At 42.7% G+C, this 24,483-nt stretch overlaps 1 protein-coding gene across 1 annotated transcript in view; it reads left to right on the forward strand.

Moving 5' to 3' along the window:
• Positions 1 to 24,483, forward strand: part of myo9aa (myosin IXAa) — a 133,713-nt gene that overhangs the window by 84,823 nt on the left and 24,407 nt on the right. Inside the window, 10 exon segments of the mRNA XM_034163999.1 lie at positions 1,804 to 1,952; positions 2,111 to 2,313; positions 3,136 to 3,233; positions 3,319 to 3,449; positions 3,541 to 3,761; positions 4,123 to 4,239; positions 10,771 to 10,959; positions 17,034 to 17,087; positions 17,187 to 17,298; positions 20,762 to 20,823. Of these exon segments, the coding sequence (XP_034019890.1) occupies positions 1,804 to 1,952; positions 2,111 to 2,313; positions 3,136 to 3,233; positions 3,319 to 3,449; positions 3,541 to 3,761; positions 4,123 to 4,239; positions 10,771 to 10,959; positions 17,034 to 17,087; positions 17,187 to 17,298; positions 20,762 to 20,823 (1,336 nt within the window).

Genomic DNA, 24,483 nt, shown 5'->3' on the forward strand with positions numbered 1-24,483 from the left:
TGACCGTGTCTCTTCATCCTGGCGCCGCTCCGCTGTCACGCCTTTTCCCACTGAGTCACACCTCAGTGCAGGTGTCTTTTTCTGAGTGAAGAACAAAGTTATGGGTAGTTGTTGGTGCTCTTTTTTCTTCTGGGCGAGAAGATTCTTATAAACAGACACACAGAACAAAATGTGCGTGCTCTCCCTTCACGGTGATGCCGACCGGTGCCGCGACCAGCCTGCTTGATGAGGACGCAGAGCACAATGCGCTGTTAAAAAAAAAAAAAAAAAAAGCTCATGCAAAATTGGACTAAAAACAATCCGTGAAACTGCGAGGCCGCAAAAGATGAACCGCGTTATAGCGAGGGACCACTGTGTATGTGTGTGTCTGTCTGTCTGTGTACACACACAGGGTTGTCTTGTTGGCTCTTGTTGGCTCTCCATGGAGGAGGTAGTGTTTTAGTTTCTGTCTGACTCTCAAAGGACATGAACACATTCTAGTAAAATGTAGGTGTGGCCTTAGGTCAAGGAACAGTGTGTCAAGTTTTGGTCCTCATCTGGATCACAGAGTGGATATTTGACCTTTGCTCTTAATTCCTTTGATCCAGATCCTGCCAGTCATCGTTGTCTCACCATGATCCTTTTGATCCTGTAATCAGAAATTCAGATTAGTTCAGCAGTCAGGATTAAAGGTTGGGATCTGCCCCTTGATCCAGATTCCTTTGATTCTTATTGCTTGATCAAAGTAAGATAGGAAAACTGTAATGAAACCATAATCTCCTTGGAGAGGTTCAAAGATCTTTGGGTCAGATCAGGTCTGGGAGCACGTGCTGGTGCCACATGTTGCTACAACCTTCACCTTATGGATCCACATTAGGTCCTGGATGGACAACCAGTCTGTTCCCACCTCTGGAAGTAAACCTCTGTCTGCCACTGCTGGTTGAAACATGGGCGTCCCCTTGGCTTTGTCCAGCTGCTCGGGTTCTCATTACTAAAGCGTGTGTGTGGGTGTGTTTTGACTGTGTGACAAACGACTGATTTCTTGGTATTTACTGGGAACATGTTGGAAATTCTGCCCCCCATGCAGCACTCACTGTACATGTGTATAGGCTGGCTGTGGTGTCCAGCAACTTCTTGGAGATCCCACCAATGCTCAGGAAGTCCCATAGAGTGGTCCATTCAGCCGAATCAAAGGCTTTACCAAAGTCAGTATAGGCTGCAAAGGAGCCAATCAGGATTAAAGAAAGAAAAACGCATGATCACAAATACAGATTAGGCTCAATGGTCAACAGTCAGGCTCTAAGGTCAGGCTCAAAGATGAGTGACCATGAGCAAAGGTTCGAAGTCAAGATGTATGCACAGGATCAAAGTGGTGTGATTAGGATCAAAGGTCAGCAGTTGTAACATAAGATCAGGATCCAGGTTGAGTGATCTGGGCCAAAGGTCAGCAGTCAGAATCAAGAATGAAAAACCAAGGTCAAAGGTCTACATTCAGGATCAAAGGTCAGCCTGTAAAAGTGAGCGATCACAATCAATCATCAAATTTTGGATCTAAGAATAAGAGATCAAAGGAATCAGCCTCTCAATATGAAGATGAAAGAGATGATTGAGAGGTGCAAACAGGACAGTTGGACCTTGGCTGAGGTGTCCTTTCTCTGATGTCACCGCGGGTTGGCGCTAACATCCCGATCCCATCTTCATATTGAGTTGGGAGCGTTTCTGTGCGGCGTTCACATGGACGTCCTGTCACACGGTTTCCTGCCACAGTTGATAAAGGTGGATGGATGAATGAATATTAGAATTTTTCTCCTTTCTGTTTGACAGTGATGCTGTGACACAAGAGGCACCTGCAGCTGTTCCCAGAGAGGAGCCCAGCTTCATCTCAAGGGCGGCCAAAGGGAGTAAAGCACAAGATGTGAGCTGCTGCTGTTATTATGATGATGATGATGATGTTGTTGTCTGCCGACGTTGCTGTTTGTATTATGAATGAATGCACATTCCTGGGTTTACCTACCGTGTGTTAAAATGAGCCCCACCGACAGATACGAAGAACAAAATGTGTGACAGCTTGACTGCAGCTTGTTATGATTCTTAATTATTTTAATGTATTATCACTTCTGGTGAACTCCAGGTCAGCAGAGCGACCCCAAAAAGAAAGCCAGAATGGCAAAGACCCGCTCCGACTTCCTCACCCGTGCCCCCATCCTCTCTACGGGGGGTGAGTCTGATGAGGACGACTATAACGGCCCCCGTCATTACACTCTCCCACTGGTCAAACAGAACGCCGAAGAGGCGGCGGGCTTAAGAGAATCCTGTTTCAGTGACTCTGACATGGTAAAAAGTCTGGGTCTTGGGCAGCTAACCCGTTCAGCAGACACACCAAAGCCCCGCCTCAAACCTCAAACCTCTGTTCTCTGAACATACTCAGCAACAAGAGGGAAAGACATTGTGAAGGTCCTGCTTGAAGTAATGGGACACGTTCTTCCACTTTAAGAATAATGAAAAAATGCAGACTCGTGTTCATGACATGAATACGAGTCTGTCAAGCCGCCACACTCTAATTTGTCAGACAGTCCCGTTTCATTTTATTTATTTATACTTTCATGTCAAATTCAGGACACCTTCTAAAATGTGTTTTCCTCTCCAACAGCTTCGTGGTCTCTCTAAAATTCTGCATTTTGCCTCAGATTTTCTTTCTCTTGCAGCACTAACAAGTTTTCTATTTTTCCATATTTGTTTGTTCTTTCTGGTGATTTAACAGTATTTGCATGTTACTCGGTTGTCTTTTTCTCTCTTAGCCTCAAGAGTCAAATGTTAGGAATCCTCGTAAAATGTTGTCAGAGCCTTAACTTTCCTTGGAGCTTTTAACAGTTTCTGCTCTATTTTTTAAAAAAACACTGACTTCCCCCTTTTGTCACATGTTGTTAACTGTGATTTTACTGCTTTTATGTAGTACATCTAGGGTTTTGGAAAGGTATTGTTTTTTTTCTTAATGACAGAAATATCTCTGTTTGCAGTTCCTATTGTAGTCCCCAGAATTATGTGATACTGCCATCTACTGGCCAGACTCACCCATTGCGTTTTGCAATCGTAATGCAGACCACATGCACAGACTGTCCATTGTTGATTTTATTATGGTCCTCGTTCTTGTTTCAGCCTGCACGTTCTGCAGAGCACCAGAAGATGCACAAGGTGTTGTCATCAGAAGATCTGGGCAAAGTTGACTCACTGAGCAAGAATTCTCCAGATGGAAGGTCTGACTGTTCCTCATGACATCACTTTTTGTTTTACTCATTTACAATAAAATGTGTCAAACTGTTTGATACAAATTTCCAACAGGGTTCGTAGTAGGATGCGGTTTTGGGGCAAAACTAAATACGGGGACAAGAAAGCCTCCAGAGAAAAGCTGATTTTTGGGACTGATTCTCTGGATGGAGATGATGGAGACACAGGGCCAGTGCAAGGAGACGGTACGCTCACTGATTCACAGACTAGTCTGAGTCACACAGTCATTTGCTGAGTTCTTATGGACCTTAACCCCCCCCTTTTGTCTCCATGCAGGTCAGGACAGCACCTCACTGCCCTACAGTCCAGACCTGGGAATGGATGGAGGCTTCAGAGATTCAAAGGAGAATAAGGAGCCCTCGCCAAAGGTGAAGCGACGGCGCAGTGTTAAGATCAGCAGTGTCGCTCTGGAACCCACTCAGTGGCAGAATGACTCGCTGCAGATCCTCATGTGCACCAACGACTACAAGTGCATGAACGACTTCCTCATGAAGAAGGTACAGTTAGACGTGTTCTACCTAACATGATGGCACCTACAAAGTCTACAAATTGTTCAGACACATTTGTAGTGATTCTGAAAATGTGTGCAGAGCAACCAGCAGTAGGTTGACTTTAAAAAAAAAAAAAAACCTTTTACCAGTTAAAACTCACCATTAAATTTTATTTTAAAAAGCAGGTAGAGCAGGTTGTTGCTGGGTTTTATCACCCTGACTGTTGAAGGGTCCTTTTGTAAGACCCTGAACCTGAAACTACTCAAACTTTTGGTAACATCAGCGTCACACAGAGATTGGAAAAAGAAGCAGATGAATAAATGTTTATGGATGTTCTTGCTAAAGTCATTATCGTTTCACAATTTAGATCACTGACTTGGACACAGAGGACAGTGAGAAGGACAACTTGGTGGATGTCGTATTTAAGAAAGCTCTGAAGGAATTCCGTCAAAACATCTTCGACCTTTACTCCACAGCGCTGGCGGTGAGTGCTGCCCGTAATACTGCTTCTATTTCCTGTACACAATATATTTTGAGAAAAAAGACTTGAACTCCCAAAGTGGGGATTGTACAAATTCAGATCAGCATATTTATATATTAAAAGCCAAGTGGCGTGTGTGTGTGTGTGTGTGTGGTGTGTGTGTGGAGGGGGGAAGCTGGTCCATGCTCTTAGTGGAACCCTTCATTTGTGTCCTTCTTGCATCATCACTCAGTTTTTCAGTGATACGGACAGATTTATCATACTATGTGTATGTATTTCTTACAACTTATTATAGAAACTTTACATAATTTATTACCACCCTTGAAAAATTTCATAGCCACGACCCAATCAAGAGCCCATGGATCCCCCACGGTCAATACACTAGTATCTAGTTAATTTATTATAGTTAGCTAGTGTGGCCCGTCTCAAGAATAGCTCTGTTGCTAACTTGTAACTGCCAACACAGTGATCATTAAATAACTTTTTCTATTCCATTGGAGACTGTGAATTTTGTGTTTTGTGTGATAACTTAATTTCTTAAAATACATCCATTTCTTGCATTTCAGGCTTATAACACATTAAAAGATATATTGGGGTGTGGGGAAATGAGGGATTAAAAATAAAATAATAATGCGGATGTTATTTAAAATACCGTAGGTGATGTCAACACATGATTGTCGGAGAGATGAAGAAAGTAGACAGGAGTACAAGGAGATGAGATGAGATATACTTTATTGATCTCACAGTGGAGAAATTATGTTTACACTCCAGTTACAGTGAGGAAAATAAGTATTTGAACACCCCTGCAGTTTTGCAAGTTCTCCCACTTAGAAATCATGGAGGGGTCTGAAATTTTCATCTTAGGTGCATGTCCACTGTGAGAGACATAATCTAAAAAAAAAAAAAAAAAAAAATCCAGAAATCACAATGTATGATTTTTTTTAAATAATTTATTTGTATGTTACTGCTGCAAATAAGTATTTGAACCCCTACCAACCAGCAAGAATTCTGGCTCACACAGACCTGTTAATTTTTCTTTAAGAAGTCCTCTTATTCTGCACTCTTTACCTGTATTAATTCACCTGTTTGAACTTGTTACCTGTATAAAAGACACCTGTTCACACACTCAATCAATCACACTCCAACCTGTCCACCATAGCCAAGACCAGAGAGCTGTCTAAGGACACCAGGGACAAAACTGTAGACCTGCACAAGGCTGGGATGGACTACAGGACAACAGGCAAGCAGCTTGGTAGAAGACAACAACTGTTTATGATTATTTATTAGAAAGTGGAAGAAACACAAGATGACTGTCAATCTCCCTCGGTCTGGGATTCCATGCAAGATCTCACTTTGTGGGGTAAGGATGATTCTGAGAAAGCTCAGAACTACACAGGAGGACCTGGTCAATGACCTGAAGAGAGCTGGGACCACAGTCACAAAGATTACATTAGTACCACATGATGCTGTCATGGTTTAAAATCCTGCAGGCAGCAAGGTCCCCCTGCTCAAGCCAGCACATGTCCAGGCCATTTGAAGTTCACCAGTGACCATGTGGATGATCCAGAGGAGGCATGGGAGAAGGTCGTGTGGTCAGATGAGACCAGAATAGAGCTTTTTGGAATCAACTCCACTTACCATGTTTAGAGGATGAGAACACCCCAAGAAAACCATCCCAACCGTGAAGCATGGGGGTGGAAACATCATACTCTGGGGGTGCTCTTCTGTAAGGGGACAGGACGACTGCACCGTATTGAGGGAGGGTGGATGGGGTCATGTATTGCGAGATTTTGGCAAACAACCTCCTTCCCTCAGTAAGAGCATTGAAGATGGGTCATGGCTGGATCTTCCAGCATGACAGTGACCCCAAACACACAGCCAGGGCAACTAAGGAGGGGCTCCGTAAGAAGTATTTCAAGGTCCTGTATATGGCCTGGCTAGTCTCCAGACCTGAACTCAATAGAAAATCTTTGGAGGGAGCTGAAACTCCAAACCTGAAAGATTTGGAGAAGATCTGTATGGAGGAGTGGACCAAAATCCCTGCTGCAGTGTGTGAAAACCTGGTGAAAAACTACAGGAAACATTTGACCTCTGTAATTGCAAACAAAGGCTACTGTCCCAAATATTAACATTGATTTTCACAGGTGTTCAAATACTTATTTGCAGCAGTAACATACAAATAAATTATTTTAAAAAATCATACATTGTGATTTCCGGATTCTGTTTTTTTTGGGGTTTTTTTTTAGATTATGTCTCTCACAGTGGACATGCACCTAAGATGAAAATTTCAGGCCCCTTCATGATGTCTAAGTGGGAGAACTTGCAAAATGCGGGTGTTCAAATACTTATTTTCCTCACTGTACCTCAGACAGCAATTAGTCCACAATTATTACTTGTTTACCGTAATAATGTCACACATCAGATTAAAGGACAGCACATACACGTTTGACATTGTGTATGTGCACTAAGATTGAAGACGTCTGTTATCCGAATTGAGGCAAGTGGGTGAAGGCCATGCAGCAACCCTGAGATGCGCCGCCGTCAGCTTGGGGGGGAGGAATGGGGACCAGCTGCAGCTAAAACTGCACCGCCCCCGCAGAAGGGGGAAAGGAGTGACGTGAGCAGAAGCCGGAGAGGGTAGTGTTTGATGGGGGGGTAGGAGGGGGGTGGGGGAGGTAATGGAGCATGCTTCAGTCCTATGAAAACAGTTTGTCTTTGTGAGTTGAGATAAGAAACAGCCAAATGTTCCCCAGGCTGAAGACATTCCTCTGGAGGAAAACAGTCGGGCAATTTGTCCTTCAGGCTTGATAAGCCTGGAGTGTTGTGGTTTGAGCAGTGAAAAACACTATTTACAGTTCCACTAGAACAACCAAATCCCAATTATGAATTAAGAATATTCCCAATTATGAGTTAAGAATATTCACCGGCCTCCGAAATCTTGAACTTCAACTGCAAGGTATGCATCTGCTCCAAGATGTCATCCAATTTGTGTCTGAGTTCAAGAGTCATCGCAGTCTGAGAATGCACTGCCTTGCCAACCTCGTTAATAATGATGGACAAGCGAGGGGCCGTGGTTCTTGATGCCGCCTTCTTGCCAATTTTCCGGTAGATCAGGGCAGCACATAAGCCAGAAAGTACCAGCCCTGCTACCATAAGACCAAAAATGAATAAATCCTCAATGTCCTCAATGGAGAAAGGCGCCAAGCATGCAATACGCCAAGACCCCCAAGAGTCGAGAACATAGCCCACAAGATATGTTCCATCCGGGCAGGTAGGATCCCCTGGTCCTGACCTTCTTGTAGAAAAAATGGTGTCAATAGCGTTCAGAGACCAGCTGATCGATTCCATGGTTAATCCAATAGTTGTCCAATAGATCCCGTATCCAATGTAATTTGAGGAATTCACAGTCTGGTGAAGTAGGGACTTGAAGGATAAAGCAGAGAGCAGAAATAAGGGAGAGTGGAGTCCCAAGCTTGTTATTGGAGATGCGGCGTAAGGCGAAAAGAGAAGTTGCAAACGCGAAGGCAAAGGCATATTGCGAGCTGTACAAGAAGTTGAATAGTAAGGAAGGAGAAAAGAACTTGTACCGATTGGCCAGACAAAGGGACAGAGCTGGAAAGGATGTGCAGCAGGTTAGGGTGGTAAAAGATGTAAATGGTAATGTGCTGACAAGTGAGGAGTGTGTGCTGAGAAGGTGGAGGGAATTTTTTGAAGAGCTGATGAATAAAGAAAATGACCGAGAGAAAAGGCTGGATGATGTGGTGAGAGTAAATCAGGAAGCACAAGAGATTAGTAAAGAAGAAGTGAGGGCTGCTATGAAGAGGATGAAGAGTGGAAAGGCAGGTGGTCCAGATGACATTCCAGTGGAGGCATGGAAATGTCTAGGAGAGATGGCAATAGAGTTTCTAACCAGATTGTTTAATAAAATCTTGGAAAGTGAGAGGATGCCTGAGGAGTGGAGACGAAGTGTGCTGGTTCCTATTTTCAAGAACAAGGATAATGTGCAGAGCTGCAGTAACTACAGCGTATTCTACTTGTGACATTACTACAACTACAAGTATTGTACTTGATAGGCTGGAAAATCATTTTGGGATTACTGAGAGTGCCCTTGCATGGCTGACGTCATACTTGACCAGTCGTTCTCACTGTGTTTTGTACAGTAACACTAACTCTAACCTTAGTGACATGAAATTTGGGGTTCCTCAGGGTTCTGTCTTAGGCCCCCTGCTTTTCTCCCTTTATATAGCACCCCTTTGGCACATATTGCGGCGTTTTAGGATTGCTTTTCACTGCTATGCAGATGATACTCAGTTATATATGCTAATAACTGCTGGTAATCTCGTTCACATAAAATCCTTAGAAGATTGCCTTGCAGCAGTGAGAAGTTGGATGTCTAGAAATGTCCTACTTTTAAACTCTGAAAAGACTGAAATGATGGTTCTTGGTCCAGTGAGACATCGGCATCAATTTGACCACTTAACACTCAGCCTAGGCTTGTGCGTCATACATCACACTGACAAAGTGAGGAACCTTGGGGTAATTTTTGATCCTTCGTTGTCCTTTGGCCTCCACATTAGAAATATTACTAGGACTGCTTTCTTTCACCTGTGAAATATAGCGAAGATTCGTCCCATCCTGTCTATGGCTGATGCTGAGACCCTGATCCATGTGTTCATCTCTTCTAGATTGGACTACTGCAATGTTCTATTTTCTGGTTTACCGCATTCTAGCATTAGGGCTCTCCAGTTGGTTCAGAATGCTGCAGCCAGACTTTTGACACGAAGCAGAAAGTTCGACCACATTTCACCCATTTTGGCGTCTCCTCACTGGCTTCCTGTCCCAGTGAGATCAGATTTTAAGGTTCTGCTACTAACCTATAAAATTATTCATGGACTGGCACCTCCCTACCTAGCTGACCTAATTAAACCTTACGTACCAGCCCGGGCTTTACGTTCTCAGGGTGCAGGACTACTTTGTGTCCCTAAGGTGAATAAGAAGTCTGCAGGTCACAGAGCTTTCTCTTATCATGCCCCTGTTCTGTGGAATGGTCTCCCTGCATCAGTAAAACAATCAGATTCTGTGGAGACTTTCAAGTCCAGACTTAAGACACACTTATTTTCCCTTTCATATGACTAGCATACTGGTACAGTTTTGTTTTACACTTTTTACTCTTTAATTCATGTTATTAGTAATTGGAGCGGGCTGTGGCCTCAACTTACCTAAATTCTGGGTCTTTTAGTGAGGTTAGGGCTAGCGGCGGCGATCACCCTTAGTATTCTTCTGTTTTTCTTATTGGTTAATGCTGGCAAATTATACAATATTTTTTGTCTTTCTGATGCCTGTTTTTTCTCTGTTTAAGGTGCAGCTCCATCCAGAGATGGGAGCTGTGTTTGTGTTGGCGATCCTCCTGTCCTGTGCACCAACAGCAATTCTTGTATATTCGTCCGTGAATTGTTCTGTGAATTATTTCTGTAATTTATGTTTGTAGCATGGCCCAAGCAGAGGGTCACCCCTTTGAGTCTGGTCTGCTTGAGGTTTCGTCCTCAGAGGGAGTTTTTCCTTACCACTGTTGCTCTGGGGGTTGGTAAGGTTAGACCTTACCTGTGTGAAGCACCTTGAGGCAACTCTGTTGTGATTTGGCGCTATATAAAGGAAAATAAATTGAAATGGAAATTGAGAGGCATAACGTTGATCAGCCACAGCATGAAGTTATGGGAAAGAGTGGTAGAAGCTAGGCTTAGAAAACAGGTGAAGATCTGTGAGCAGCAATATGGTTTCATGCCGAGAAAGAGCACTACAGATGCAATGTTTGCTCTGAGAATACTGTTGGAGAAGTACAAAGAAGACCAGAAAGGGCTACATTGTGTGTTTGTGGACTTAGAAAAAGCTTATGATAGGGTGCCAAGAGAAGAGATGTGGTATTGTATGAGGAATTCTGGAGTGGCAGAGAAGCATGTTAGGATAGTGCAGGACATGTACAGGAATAGTGTGACAGCGGTGAGATGCACAGTCGGAATGACAGACTCATTCAAGGTGGAGGTGGGATTACACCAAGGATCAGCTCTGAGTCCTTTCTTGTTTGCAGTGGTGATGGACAGGTTGACGAATGAGATCAGACAGGAGTCCCCATGGATTATGATGTTTGCAGATGACATTGTGATCTGTAGTGATGTTATTGATGTTATTGATTTACTCTGAAGTCATACCATATAGTTTCTGTGATATCAGTGTAAAGACTATATATATAAAAAACTGCCAGTTGCTATGGGTTACTCATTATAGGACCACGACTGACACAGTACGATGATGTTGGAGGGCACTATGGTTTATCATCGGCCCTCCGTGTGTTGGTCGTGGTCACTATGAACATTTCCTCTGTGTTTGAATTTGTTTCAGAACAACGTGTTTCACAGTCTTTTCTGTGTTGCTAGTTAGCTTGCTAAATCATCTGAGAGGTATTGTCTGGTTACAAAAAGAAATCCTCTTCAGACTAAACCAGGCCTGTGTTCAGTTGGACTCATGTTTCTGTTTCAGATGGATGACGGGAAGAAGACTCGCTACAAGGACCTCTATGCTATGTTTGAGCAAATTCTGGAGAAGATGATGAGGAAGGAACAGAGGGACTGGAGCGAGTCACCTGTCAGAGTGTGGGTCAACACCTTTAAGGTTTTTCTGGACGAGTTCATGACAGAGTACAAACCTCAGGACGGCTCCCTGGGCAGGGTAAAGCCAACAACCTCCTCACTGCTCTGACACCATCACTCACCTCTGAACAAGGCTTCTTTGAAACTACTGCTGGGTTTTTTGTTTTGGTTTTAAAGTAACGTATTAACAGTTAAAATAACTATGTCACTCACTCACTCATCTTCAACCGCGTACTCCAATTAAGGGTCGCGGGGGCTGGAGCCTATCCCAGCAGTCACAGGGCACGAGGCGGGTTCACCCTGGACAGGATGCCAGTCTGTCACAGGGTCACAAACACACAAATAGGGATGGGTATCGAGAACCGGTTCTTTTCAAGTATTAAGAAATGATTCGATCCACCGATATCAATAGCCTTTTTGCTTAACGATTCTCTTATCGGTCCTTCAGCGCGCCGTTGTTTTTGAGTGTGTTTATCGGGAAAATTATCATTTCTCTTCATTGATTACAGACCCTGCAGCAGGTCTGTAATCAACCGTTTGTGCAGAGCGACACCATTTTGAAGCGTGAACCAATGAAACAATGCTTCAATCCACTGGCTCGTTGATTCTTTGATTCGCTGCTCTTCAGAAAAGGAAAGTCTGCTTCTTAACCCCTCTCAAAGCCATTAAAATATCATGAGTCACTTTTGTGTGGATTAAAGTCACTAACTGGGACTCTTGTCTTGTTGCAGTCAAGAAACAAGAATCATCCTCCGTTCCGTTGGCACAGCTGCAAACGCTGCGCGGCTCTCTGCTGAGAGAGTCCGGTCAGAATTAATAATAAAATGACACGTCTTTCCAAATGCTGTAATACAGAAAAGAAACTACAATCGACTAAAACTTTTTTTTTTTTCCTCCCAAAATGAGACGTGCTGTGTTCTTTATGAATTATATCCTGACGTGCAGCACAGCAGCTGCAAGAGCTCAGCTCAGATGTAAGACATTCATGCCAATAATGTCTGAAAGGAAATGCTTTTGACAAAAACTACAGATTTTATTTCTATTTATGTCCAGAGATCAAGGATCCACCATGTAGAGTTTATTATGTCCAAAGTTTAAGGATCCAGTAACCAATTTCATATTATTTACTTTAAGACTCAATAAAATGTTGTTCAGTTTCAATTTAATCAGCTTATAAAGGGCCAAATCGCAACAAAAGCCGTCTCAAGGCGCCTCACATAGAACAGTTGACCATAAAAAATTAAAATAAATAAATAAAAAAAAATTCAAATACATAATTAAAAACATAAGTAAAAAAATAAAAACTGTTCATAAGAAAGAGACTAAAAATAGGTTTTAAGTCTTGACTTTAAAATGTCCACGCCCTCCGACTGTCTCACGGTTGCAGGAAGACCATTCCACAGAGTGGGTGCACGATAAGAAAAAGCTCTTTGACCCACTGACATAGAAAACTTGTAAAGCCTACTTTTAGTACACAAAAAATTCACAAGAGGTATCGATAAGGGAATCGATAAGGAATTGGATCAATAAGCGGAATCGAAAATGTTATCGATATGGATAAAATCTTATCGATACCCATCTCTACACACAAACAAACACATTCACACCTGCACGCACACCTACAGACATTTTTTTTAAATAAAGACAACACTGTAAGTAATTTGTTGATGTAAACAAGTTTTATATCAACTGTTGCATAAATTGGGCTAATATTTATTCATGTCATGTTCTAAAACTTTTTAACCCTCAAACGACCGAGTATCTATTTTTGTGCACCATCTGTTTATAAAGTAAGATGTGTCTGTGTGTGTATGTGGCTCTCATATCTCTCTGACTCAGCTTTCAGATGTGGCTTTCACATGGCACGATGATGTGCATTATTTATTATGAAAATTTTTGAGATTAATTTTCAAAACCTTTATTTTGAAGTCATTATTATCACAAGGCGGAACTTTCTCAGGCGCAGCTTCGACAAAGATCATCAACAAAGATCCCACTTTTCTATAGGAATACATTCAGATTCAGACAACTTTATTGATCCCTAAAAGGGCAATTCGTTTCACACCCAGTTACCTCAGACAAATATACAGCAATTAATCCACAGTTATTACTAGTTGAATGTAATAATGGCACACATCAGAATTAAAACAGCCGCATACATACATCTGACTGTTTATGTACGCTAAACTTTGAAACAGTCCATCATCTGAATTGAGGCAATGTGAGGGTGTGTGTGGGGGGGGGGGGGGGCAGCAGCATGTGGCCTTGCAGCCACCTTGGGGGAAAAGGAGAGCTGCTGCAGGTAAAGCCGCACTGCGTCCCAGAGGGGGAAGGGGGTGGCATGAGTGGGGGTGGGGGTGGGGGCATAGCTCAAAGGAGGGGTAGGGGGTGAGACATGCATATCAGTCTCTCTCCATGTGTGAGTGGCAGTTACTGTCAATGTCTGGAGTTGCCATGACAACATCAGACTATCAGGGAGGGCAAAAGATAAGAAGGCAGGTTCACCAAGTCCGTGGAAATTCTTCTGGAGGAAAACAATGGGGTGTTTTGACCTTTGACCTTCATACATACCTGCAGGCACTGCACTTCTTCTTTGTCTTTCGGCTGTTCCTGTTAGGGGTCGCCACAGCAGATCAATCGTTTCCATCTCACCCTGTCCTCTGTATCTTCCTCTGTCACACCAACCACCTGCATGTCCTCTCTCAGCACATCCATGAACCTCCTCTTTGGTCTCCCTCTTCTCCTCCTGCCTGGTGGCTCCATCCTCACATCCTTCTCCCCATATACCCTGGGTCCCTCCTCTGCACATGTCCAAACCATCTCAATCTAGCCTCTCTGACTTTGTCTCCAAACCGTCCCACCTAAGCTGTCCCTCTAATATGTTCATTCCTAATCTTGTCCATTCTTGTTACTCTCAAAGAGAATCTCAACATCTTCAGCTCTGCCACCTCCAGCTCTGCCTCCTGTCTTTTTGTTAGTGCCACTGTCTCTAAACCATACAACATAGCTGGTCTCACTACTGTTTTGTAAACTTTCTCCTTCACTCTTGCTGATATTCTTCGGTCACAAATCACTCCTGCCACCTTTCTCCACCCTGCCTGCACTCTCTTCTTCACCTCTCTACCACACTCTCCATTACTTTGAACAGTTGACCCCAAATATTTAAACTCATCTACTTTCACCACTTCTGCTCCTTGTAACTGCACTATTCCACCTTGAATGAGTCTGTCATTCCGACTGCGCATCTCACCGCTGTCACACTATTCTTGTACATGTCCTGCACTACCCTAACATACTTCTCTGCCACTCCAGACTTCCTCATACAATGCCACAACTCTTCTCTTGGCACCCTATCATAAGCTTTTTCTAAGTCCACAAACACACAATGTAACTCTTTCTGTCCTTCTCTGTATTTTCCAACAGTATTCTCAGAGCAAACATTGCATCTGTAGTGCTCTTACTTGGAATGAAACCATATTGCTGCTCACAGATCTTCACCTGTTTTCTAAGCCTAGCTTCTACTACTCTTTCCCATAACTTCATGCTGTGGCTGATCAGCTTTATGCCTCTGTAGTTACTGCAGCTCTGCACATTACCCTTGTTCTTGAAAATAGGAACCAGCACACTTCGTCTCCACTCCTCAGGCATCCTCTCACATTCCAAGATTTTATTAAACAATCTGGTTAGAAACTCTACTGCCATCTCTCCTAGACATTTCCATGCCTCCATTGGAATGTCATCTGGACCAACTGCCTTTCCACTCTTCATCCTCTTCATAGCAGCCCTCACTTCTTCCTTACTAATCTCTCTTACTTCCTGATTTACTCTCACCACATCATCCAGCCTTTTCTCTCGCTCATTTTCTTTATTCATCAACTCTTCAAAATATTCCCTCCACCTTCTCAGCATACACTCCTCACTTGTCAGCACATTACCATGTGCATCTTTGACCACCCTAACCTGCTGCACATCCTTTCCAGCTCTGTCCCTTTGTCTGGCCAATCGGTACAAGTCCTTTTCTCCTTCCTTACTATTCAACTTCTTGTACAGCTCGCAATATGCCTTTTCCTTTGCTTTTGCCACTTCTCTTCTCACCTTACACCGCATCTCCTTGTACTCCTGTCTACTTTCTTCATCTCTCCGACTATCCCAAAACTTTTTCGCCAACCTCTTTCTCCATATGCTTTCATGGACCTCTTCATTCCACCACCAAGTCTCCTTGTCTTCCTTCCACTGTCCAGATGTCATACCCAGTACTGCCCTAGCTGTCTCCCTCACCACATCTGCAGTACTTTTCCAGTTGTCCAAAATTGCTTCCCCTCCAACTAGTGCTTCTCTCACCTGCTTGCTAAATTTCACACAACAGTCTTCCTCCTTCAGCTTCCACCATCTGATCCTTTGTTCAGCTCTCACTATCTTCTTCTTTACCTCTAAAGTCATCCTACAAACAACCATCCTATGCTGTCTATTGACACTCTCTCCTGCTACCACCTTACAGTCTGTGAATTCTTTTAGCTTGCATCTCCTATAAAGAATGTAGTCTACCTGTGTGCACCTTCCTCCACTTTTATATGTTACCCTGTGCTTCTCCCTTTTCTTAAAGTAGGTATTCACCACAGCAATTTCCATCCTTTTTGCAAAATCAACTACCATCTGTCCTTCCCCATTCCTATCCTTGATACCATATCTACCCATTACTTCCTCATCACCTCTGTTCCCTTCACCAACATGCCCATTGAAGTCTGCTCCTATCACCACTCTTTCATGCTTGGGCACACTCTCCACCACCTCATCTAACACACTCCAGAAATCTTCTTTCTCCTTCATCTCACAGCCTACCTGTGGGGCATATGCACTGATGATATTCATCAACACCTCTTCAATTTCCAACTTCATACTCATCACCCTGTCAGACACTCGCTTAACCTCCAACACACTTTTAACATACTCTTCCTTTAAAATGACCCCAACACCATTTCTCTTCCTGTCCTCACCATGGTACAACAACTTGTACCCACCGCCGATGCTCCTGCTCTTACTTCCCTTCCACTTGGTCTCTTGCACACACAATATGTCTATCTTTCTCCTCTCCATCATATCAGCCAGCTCTCTCCCTTTACCAGTCATACTACCAACATTCAAAGTCCCCACTCTCATTTCCACCCTTCTATTTTTCGTCTTCTCCCACTGTTCGTGGCAACGTTTTCCTCCTCTTCTTCGTCATCTTCACCCAGCAGTAGCCCAATTTCCACCGGCACCCTGTTGGGCAGTAGCACCGGTGGTGCACTAGTTTTTCTAATTTTAATCAGAAAAAAAAGTTTCCTACCATGAGTCTGTCAATCGATTTGTCCTGCATTTGTTCATAGAATTTTTCAAGGATCAGTCGATCTGTGTGGCAACTATAATCTAAACTTGTGTGGGGTCACTTATGATCCCGGGAAGATCTATGAGATTTTTAACATTATAGCTTCAGATGGTTTTGTAATTTGCCGACTCTAAAAATTATATTTTACTGTTTCGTAAGGACGCACAGCCAACAGACCTCAAATAACAAGATTTATATCTGCACAAGCATCGAGACTGATTGTTGATGCCCAGAGAGAGGATGAAAAGGATGATTGACAAATATATTAGAAAGTGAAATAAATATGAAGAACCTGAAAACAATCATTTATAAAGTCAGTGGGGTCGTAAATAACCCCATTCAGTCATATTAGTCACTGAAATGGCTCAATCACTTGAGGGTTAAGCAAACTAGTGCTGGTCAGCAGGTGTCCTAACGCGGCGTTAAAGATTGTAGCCAAAATAAAAAACAATGCCACAGAGTCATTCTGGACACTGATGAGATGTTTTAAAAAATGGTGGTACTTTAAATTGAAAGGAGCTACTCCTTGCCACACCCCCTCTTCCTTTTATGGGAGTGTCTCACCGAGGACACGCGTGTGATATTAACAGAGATTTATGTCACGGATGTCGAAAACCAGCCACTTCATGCAGAAATATGGCTCAGCAGGATAGTGAGCAGAAACACAGAACTGTGGGAAACTGAGGACATTGAACTCCACCTTTTAAAAACTGTCTTGCACACTTTGGTCATTTTAATTAACACTCATCGGCATCATGTTTTTGTCTTTTTATTCGCTGCTGCTGCAGCAGCAGGTACCCAAACCTGAACGCAAGAAATGGAGGAAAAAAGACGCCGACACTGTGAGTCGACCTTCACGGTCATCACTCAGTTTTTACTGCGACACGTCGCTGATTTGTATGTTGATGATGATGATGTTTGAACTCCACATGAACCTGCAGGTTGAGGAGCACAACGGCCACATCTTCAAGTCCACTCAGTACAGCATCCCCACGTACTGTGAATACTGCTCCTCTCTCATCTGGATGATGGAGCGTGCCTGTGTGTGCAAACGTGAGTGTGTACGCCAAACACTGCAGCGGGCTCTGCCGCACAAAGCCCTCAGCGTCTACACAGATTAAAGAAATAAACTTTTCCGACACCACAAATGCATTTGATGGTTAATTTAAAGGTCTATTTGAGCCGTCTGTTGTTTTACAAAATTCACAAAAATGAATGCAGCGTGGAATTTGTACCGTGCATATGTGGTTCAACCTCGTCAAATGGGTATTGATAAGATTTTAGCTATTGATGCTATTATCAATTCTGCTTATCGATCCGATTCCTTATCGATTCCCTTATCGATACCTCTTGTGAATTTTGTACTAAAAGTAGGCTTTACAGGTTTTCTATGTATTTCATTGAGTCTTAAAGTAAATAAATATGAAATTTGAAGTTATTAATTCAGACTGGACTCGATCGTTCTAACTTGACTCGTCAGAGAGCCGCGCAGTGTTTGGAGCTGTGTGAACAGAACGGAGGACGATTCTGGTTTCTTTCTCCCAACAAGACAGGAGTCCCAGTTAGTGACTTTAATCCACACAAAAGTGACTCACGATTGACATATTCAGGGATGAAAGTGGTGAAAAACAAAAAAGCTGAAACCCAAAATTACCCTCCAACACCACCTGCACGAAAATGTTTGAATTCTAGAAGCTCTGAAATGCAATCTGGGACTATTCCAAACAAACTGCAGTGAGTGCAGCATCCATTTAGTGAGAAAAAAAAACAACTTTCCTTATTCAAATTCATTCCAGTAGTATTCTGCTCTTACTAGGATGCAGCAGTTTTCTAGTTTGGCAGATAGTTCTGGAAGAAATCACTGAAGAAATTAACACATCGAAAATATGGTTTAAACTTATAAGACAGGGATGAAGTGGAGGTGTAAGAGTCACTCGGTGTTCACAGGAAAGACTTATTTATTTCTGTATGTATGTATATATTTATTTATGTATGTTCATTGTTAGTTTTATATTTTCTGTTGTTTTTATTCAGGTTCTTTTTGTCTTTTTCTCTAAAATTGTATATAATCATTAGATTAGTTATTACTATTGTTGTTGTGGTTGCTATTATTATTATTATTATGTAATACATTTGACTCTTTTACGACAAACGCTTATTATACAGAAAACAATGCACCCGAACGTGCCGACAGCTGCAACTGCTTAATGCTAACTTTAACATTGAAAATGACATAGACATGCTAACGTGTTAGCATCTGTCCCGTTTTTAAGTTATAAAATACATCTATCAACTGTTTCAGAAGACCATAACAGGTTGGTTTAACATAAAAAAGGTAAATAATACTCACAGACGTATGCTCTTTAGGGTTTTAGCGGGGGGAAATTGAGATAAAGCTAAAGAAAAAAATGAATCAACAAAGCAGTGATCGAAGCACTGCTTCAATCTGCGAATCACTGCTTCAATTGGTTCAAGGTTCAAAGCAAAGCCGCGCTGCAGAAAAGTTGATTACAGACCTGCTGCAGGGCCTGTAATCAATGTAGATAAATTATCATTTTCCTGACAGACACCCCCCAAAACAACGGCCACTCTGAAGGGCCGATAAGGGAATCGCTAAGTAAAAAGGTTATTGATGTCGGTGGATCGAATCATTTCTTAACGATACCCGAAAGGAACCGGTTCTCGATACCCATCCCTAGTTACGAGTGACGGTTCAGCGAAAACAGAACTTTCTTGTCGTATTCAGGCAACGTCACATGCTCTTGGATGATTACGAAAAGAGTCTTTGGCTCACCCAACCTCACCGTGTCCACCGAGGTCAACATTTAAAATCAGTGTTTGATGCCTTTGTTACTGTCTGGATGTGAAACCTGGACTTTATACCAGCATGAAGTCAGGCCAAAAGGACAGAACGTTACGAGGAAAGGAGAAAGAAAAGAGAAGAAAAAAGGAGACAAACTGTGGAATAACCGTCTGCGGTTTGACAGAAGGCGTACATGTGTATCTTGGCCCTGTTGCACTGCAGGGTGTGTTTGAAGATTTGAGGAGATTTCATGGCAGGTGTAGTTTAGTCCATTGTGAAGGATGAACCACATGTGCAACGTACAAAGTTCATATTGATTCAGTGGAAGCTGGGAAGTCGGATTTAACGACTTACAACGATGATAAATACTTTTAATAAAGCTGTGATGAAGTTAGTCGCTCCACTGACTCATTTGGAAAATCCATGTAGAAACATTCCAGCTGTAGCTCACATTTGTACTGAAAACCTTCACAGCAGAGACGCGGATATCCAGCAAAACCTTTGAGGGAAATTTGTCCTGATTTCCTTCCTATTGGTGCCATGTGTTTGTTAGCTGCTGTCTTTCTGTTTCCATTTTAAGGGTTTTTTTTCTTTTTGACATTCATTTACAGTTAAAGCTCGAACATGTTTCACTGACTCTTGACAGCATGTTGGGAAATGAGTTTCTCAGCGAGTCCTGGTGTGTTGTTTTTACCCACAATTCAAAATTCTGGTTATCGATTTGTTTAATGTCCAGAAAAACCGAGTTTTTATCATATCGGGGACATAACATTGTGAATCCTTTATTTTAATGCTAATGAAAAAAAACTTCTTTGTATGATTAAATCATGAAATTAATTCAAAGCTGTTATAGCTTTAAAGAAAAAAAATGAGCATAGAAATGCAGCAGGTGTGTGAGTTCTAAATGAATCTGCTTCATGTGCTGACTTGCTCCGCTGAGCTTTGACTCGTCCTCTCAGAGGAAGTGATGACGGGGATGTAAGTGATCATTTTGTGATGTCATTTTTATCCCCTGCTGGTTGGTAATACGCATATGCTCATATCATTTGAGTTGGGCCCATTTTACCCGAGTTATGGCCCTTTATTAACAAATCTAGACTGTCAGTTTCATGAGTTGGTGCCTGTCTTCTAAAATCAACTCTCACACACCTTGAAATATTATCGGAATGTAGCGAGCACTTGTACCAAGCGAGGGATATTGTCGTCTCAGATGACTCGTTTTAAATGTTTTACAGTCCATAAATATATTAGTTAGGTTTGGTGGTTTTATTGTGAATTCATACAGGCACTGTAAAATTCCTGTTTGGCTTCCAAATAGAATTTCTGTGTTTCTTCCTCGCTTTTCCTGCTTATTTTCGCTCCATTGCCATGTAGTGTTTTGGAGAATATTGCAACTGAGTGTGTTCAGAAATAAACAGCACAGACATGTACAGAAAACACAGACCAGCTCATATAGAGCAGGTACAAGTTCAAATGTGAACTTCTGTGATGTGATGTTTACATCTCTACATTTTGTTGACCTTAGTAGCTTCTAATTGATGGCTAAATAACAGATTGTTAATCGGATTGTTTTCAGTTGGACTCGTGAGGTTTGCGACTCGGCACACTTCATGTTTCTCTACTTGTAGCTGCTGTTTATTTCTGAATAATGAGGAGGCCCCGTTTTTTTGGTGAATAACAACATCAACGACCCGTTTGATTTTTCTGATCCAGTGTGCAGGTACGCCTGCCACAGGAAGTGCTGCCAGAAGACGACCACCAAATGCAGTAAAAAGGTGAGTCCAGCAACACAATGACATGTAAACATCATGTGAACATGTGAAGGACAACTGCATCTGCAAGTAGATGCTCACAGTACTTTACAGTGATGACTCACATTCACTTCCAAAGCCAAGGTTTGTGCCCGATTACAGCTGGGTGCTTGGAGATGATGCCGATTGTCTTGTCTGAGGACACACACAGGTACCATAAATGGGATTTGAACCCAGGTCTGCATATGGGCAGGCCAGCTCCTTACCCACTGAATCACCTGCTCCACTCTCTCTCATTACTCATCTTCAACCAGTATTCGGGATCGGGTTGTGGGTCAACAGCTCCAGCAGGGGACCCCAGCCTTCCCTTTCCTGGGCCACATTGACCACCTCTGACTGGGGGATCCCGAGGCATTCCGAGGCCATTGTGGAGATATAATCTCTCCACCTAGTCCTGGGTCTTCCCCGGGGTCTCCTCCCAGATGGATGTACCTGGAACACCTCCCTAGTGAAGAAGGCATCCTTACCAGTTGCCTGAACCACCTCAGCTGGCTTCTTTCAACATGAAGGCGCAGTGACTCTACTCCGAGCTCCCCACGGATGGCTGAACTTCTCACCCTATCTCTAGGGGAGACACCAGCCGCCCTCCTGAGGAAGCCCATTTCGGCCGCTTGTACCCGCGATCTAGTTCTTTCGGCCATGACCCAACCCTCATGACCATAGGTGAGAGTAGAAACGAAGATAGACCAGTAGATCGAGAGCTTCACCTTTTGGCTCGGCTCCCTTTTTGACACAACAGTACAGTAGAGTGAATGCAATACTGCCCCTGCTGCACCGATTCTCTGGCCAATCTCACGCTCCATTGTCCCCTCACTCGTGAACAAGACCCCAAGGTACTTGAACTCCTTCACTTGGGGCAAAACCTCATTCCCTACCCAGAGTAGGCAATCCATGGGTTTCCTGCTGAGAACCATGGCCTCAGATTTAGAGGTGCTAATCCTCATCCCAGCCGCTTCACACTCGGCTGTGAACCGATCCAGTGAGTGTTGGAGGTCACCGGCCAATGAAGCCAACAGGACCACATCATCTGCAAAAAGCAGTGATGAGACCCTCCTCCTCTATAGTCCTGTTTCCTAATACATGTTCACAGTTTATGTGGGGATAACCAGTGGTGGGCACAGTTCTGCTAACCGCTAATTAGCAACGCTAACTTTTTTGTTAACGGATTTGCTTTTCAGCTAATTTTGAAAGCCATCAAAGGATTAATTAGCTTCCACTAAATTTAGCTCTGCTAACTTTCATTCTGCTAACATTTCTTTGCTGGCTTGGTGAGTAAGACCGACGGTAAAAAACATTTGTAAACCGTAAACCAAACATTAATTCCTGCCTGTTGCGTGTTTTGCAACAGGCAGGTTGCTGTAAGGAACTCAGCCCGCCCCCAGCAGAAGGGGGCGGGCCAGCTTCCGCTGCTGCTGCTGCTGTTGGGGAAAAAAGTCATTTACTTTCAACATGCAGCAGCTCAAAGTAGCAGAAGAGGTAAATCAGAATGTCATTTTCACTCCTGGTCACAACATAACTCTTCACTGAACTAATTACATTCCTTGAACTATAAAACAGTCCTAAACTAACATGTACTGGAATAATAATAATAAAAAAACTAACAAACTCAGAACTCTCATAATGCATTGCTGCAATGCATTATGATCGACAGTGTATCTGGTTTAAGACAGCATGTACATGAAAATCTTCACTTTTTTTTTTTTTAAGTGAAAAGACACTTATTTACAGAGTTAAATTTGTCTCAAATGCACAGAGGCTGATCTACAAATAGTCCTTGATTTGGACACATTTCTTATTTGTAACTTGTGTGTTGGTTTTTACAAGTAAATGTGTATTTGTAAATATGTCATTTTTTTCCACTTGTAAAAAAAAAAAAAAGGTATTTGCAAAATTGAAAATTCTGTGAATTGTGACTCAGCATGTTGCCCACTTTTCACACACCCATCCAGTAGATGGCAGTATTCTATGCGTTTTGATGGGGCGGGGAGAAGAGTCTGATTTCCCATAATGCCTGTTGGCACTTGTGTCGGTTTAATGCGCAAACCTTCAGAATTAGTTTAATTACTTTAAAAGTGCGATATTTTACACTGTTTAAAAATGACAGAGTTGCTGTTAATGTGTTGATAAACTGTCCAGAATTAATCTGTTTATAAATCAAAACTCATGATCTCACCCCCCCACTGCCACCATGAAAGGTAAGTGAGACGTCTTTGCAGCAGCCAACAGGGTGTTTAAAGACACGAGCGCTGGCTTGTTGTTTGAAATAGAAACGTGAGTGCGCGCCACGTGCGCGTGAAGTCGCCAAGGTAAGTTCTCCACAAACTAATGTTATTTTGTTTTATTTTGTTCGGGACGCCTGAAGATAGAAGACGTGTTTTGTTTGACAGCAGCTCCCTGACTATCTGGAACTGATCCGGATCGAGCTGGTCCACAGATCCTCCAGCTGCTCTTCAGGAGAACAACTTTAGTTTTTAACATTAACTTTAGGATCAGGCCGCAGACAGACGTGTGTTACCGTGAGAACAGTGATAAACCTTGACTTTCTCAGTGACAGATTTTCTTTTATTTCTGTCATTCAGTGAAATTATCTCTGATTGTTGCTGCTGATGAGATGAAACCCTTATGACGTCATTGAGTGTTTTAAAGTATTTCAGCAGGGCCGCTGCCTGATTTTGGGCACCATGAAAGGGCACAACACCCCACCAAGGCTGAAAATATCACTGCAAAGTCAAATGCTGCTTTAGGCAGATCAGCTGTTCCATCCCACCCTGTCCTCTGTGTCGTCCTCTGTCTCACCATCCACCTGCATGTCTTCCCTCATCACACCCATAAACCTTCTCTTTGACCTCTCTCTTCTCCTCCTGCCTGGTGGATCCATCCTCAGCATCCTTCTCCCTACATACCCTGGGTCCCTTCTCTGCATATGTCCAAACCATCTCAATCTCACCTCTTTGACTTTTGTGTCCAAACCGTTCCACCTGAGCTGTCCCTCTGATATGTTCATTCCTAATCTTGTTCATCTTTGTCATTCCCAGAGAGAATCGCAACATCTTCAGCTCTGCCACCCGTGTTTTTGTTTGTGCCACTGTCTCTAAGCCGTACAACATAGCTGGTCTCACTACTGTCTTATAGACTTTCCCCTTCACTCTTGCAGATACGGTTGTGTGTAAAAGTTTGGGCACCTCTGATGATTTCCATGATTTTCCTTTGTGAATCGTTGGTTGTTTGGATCAGCAATTTCGGTTAAATATATCATTTGGCAGACAGTGATGTTTGAGAAGTGAAATGGGGTTTGTAGGATTTGCAGAAAGTGTGCAATAATTCTTTAAACAAAATTAGACAGGTGCATAAATGTGGGCACCCCAACAGAACAAATACATCAATATTTAGTAGATCCTCCTTTTGCAGAAATAACATCCTTTAAAATCCTCCTGTAACTTCCAATAAGAGTCTTGATTCTGGTTGAAGGTATTTTGGATCATTCTTCTTTACAAAACATCTTACATGAAGCAGAGGACACACACCAATTAGCTAAACTGCAGGATTGTCTTACAGACATAAAGACATGGATGACCTCTAATTTCCTGCTTTTAAACTCAGATAAAACTGAAGTTATTGTACTTG

This window comes from Thalassophryne amazonica, chromosome 2 (genome assembly GCF_902500255.1).
Source record: "Thalassophryne amazonica chromosome 2, fThaAma1.1, whole genome shotgun sequence".
NCBI classification, from domain to species: Eukaryota; Metazoa; Chordata; class Actinopteri; order Batrachoidiformes; family Batrachoididae; genus Thalassophryne; species Thalassophryne amazonica.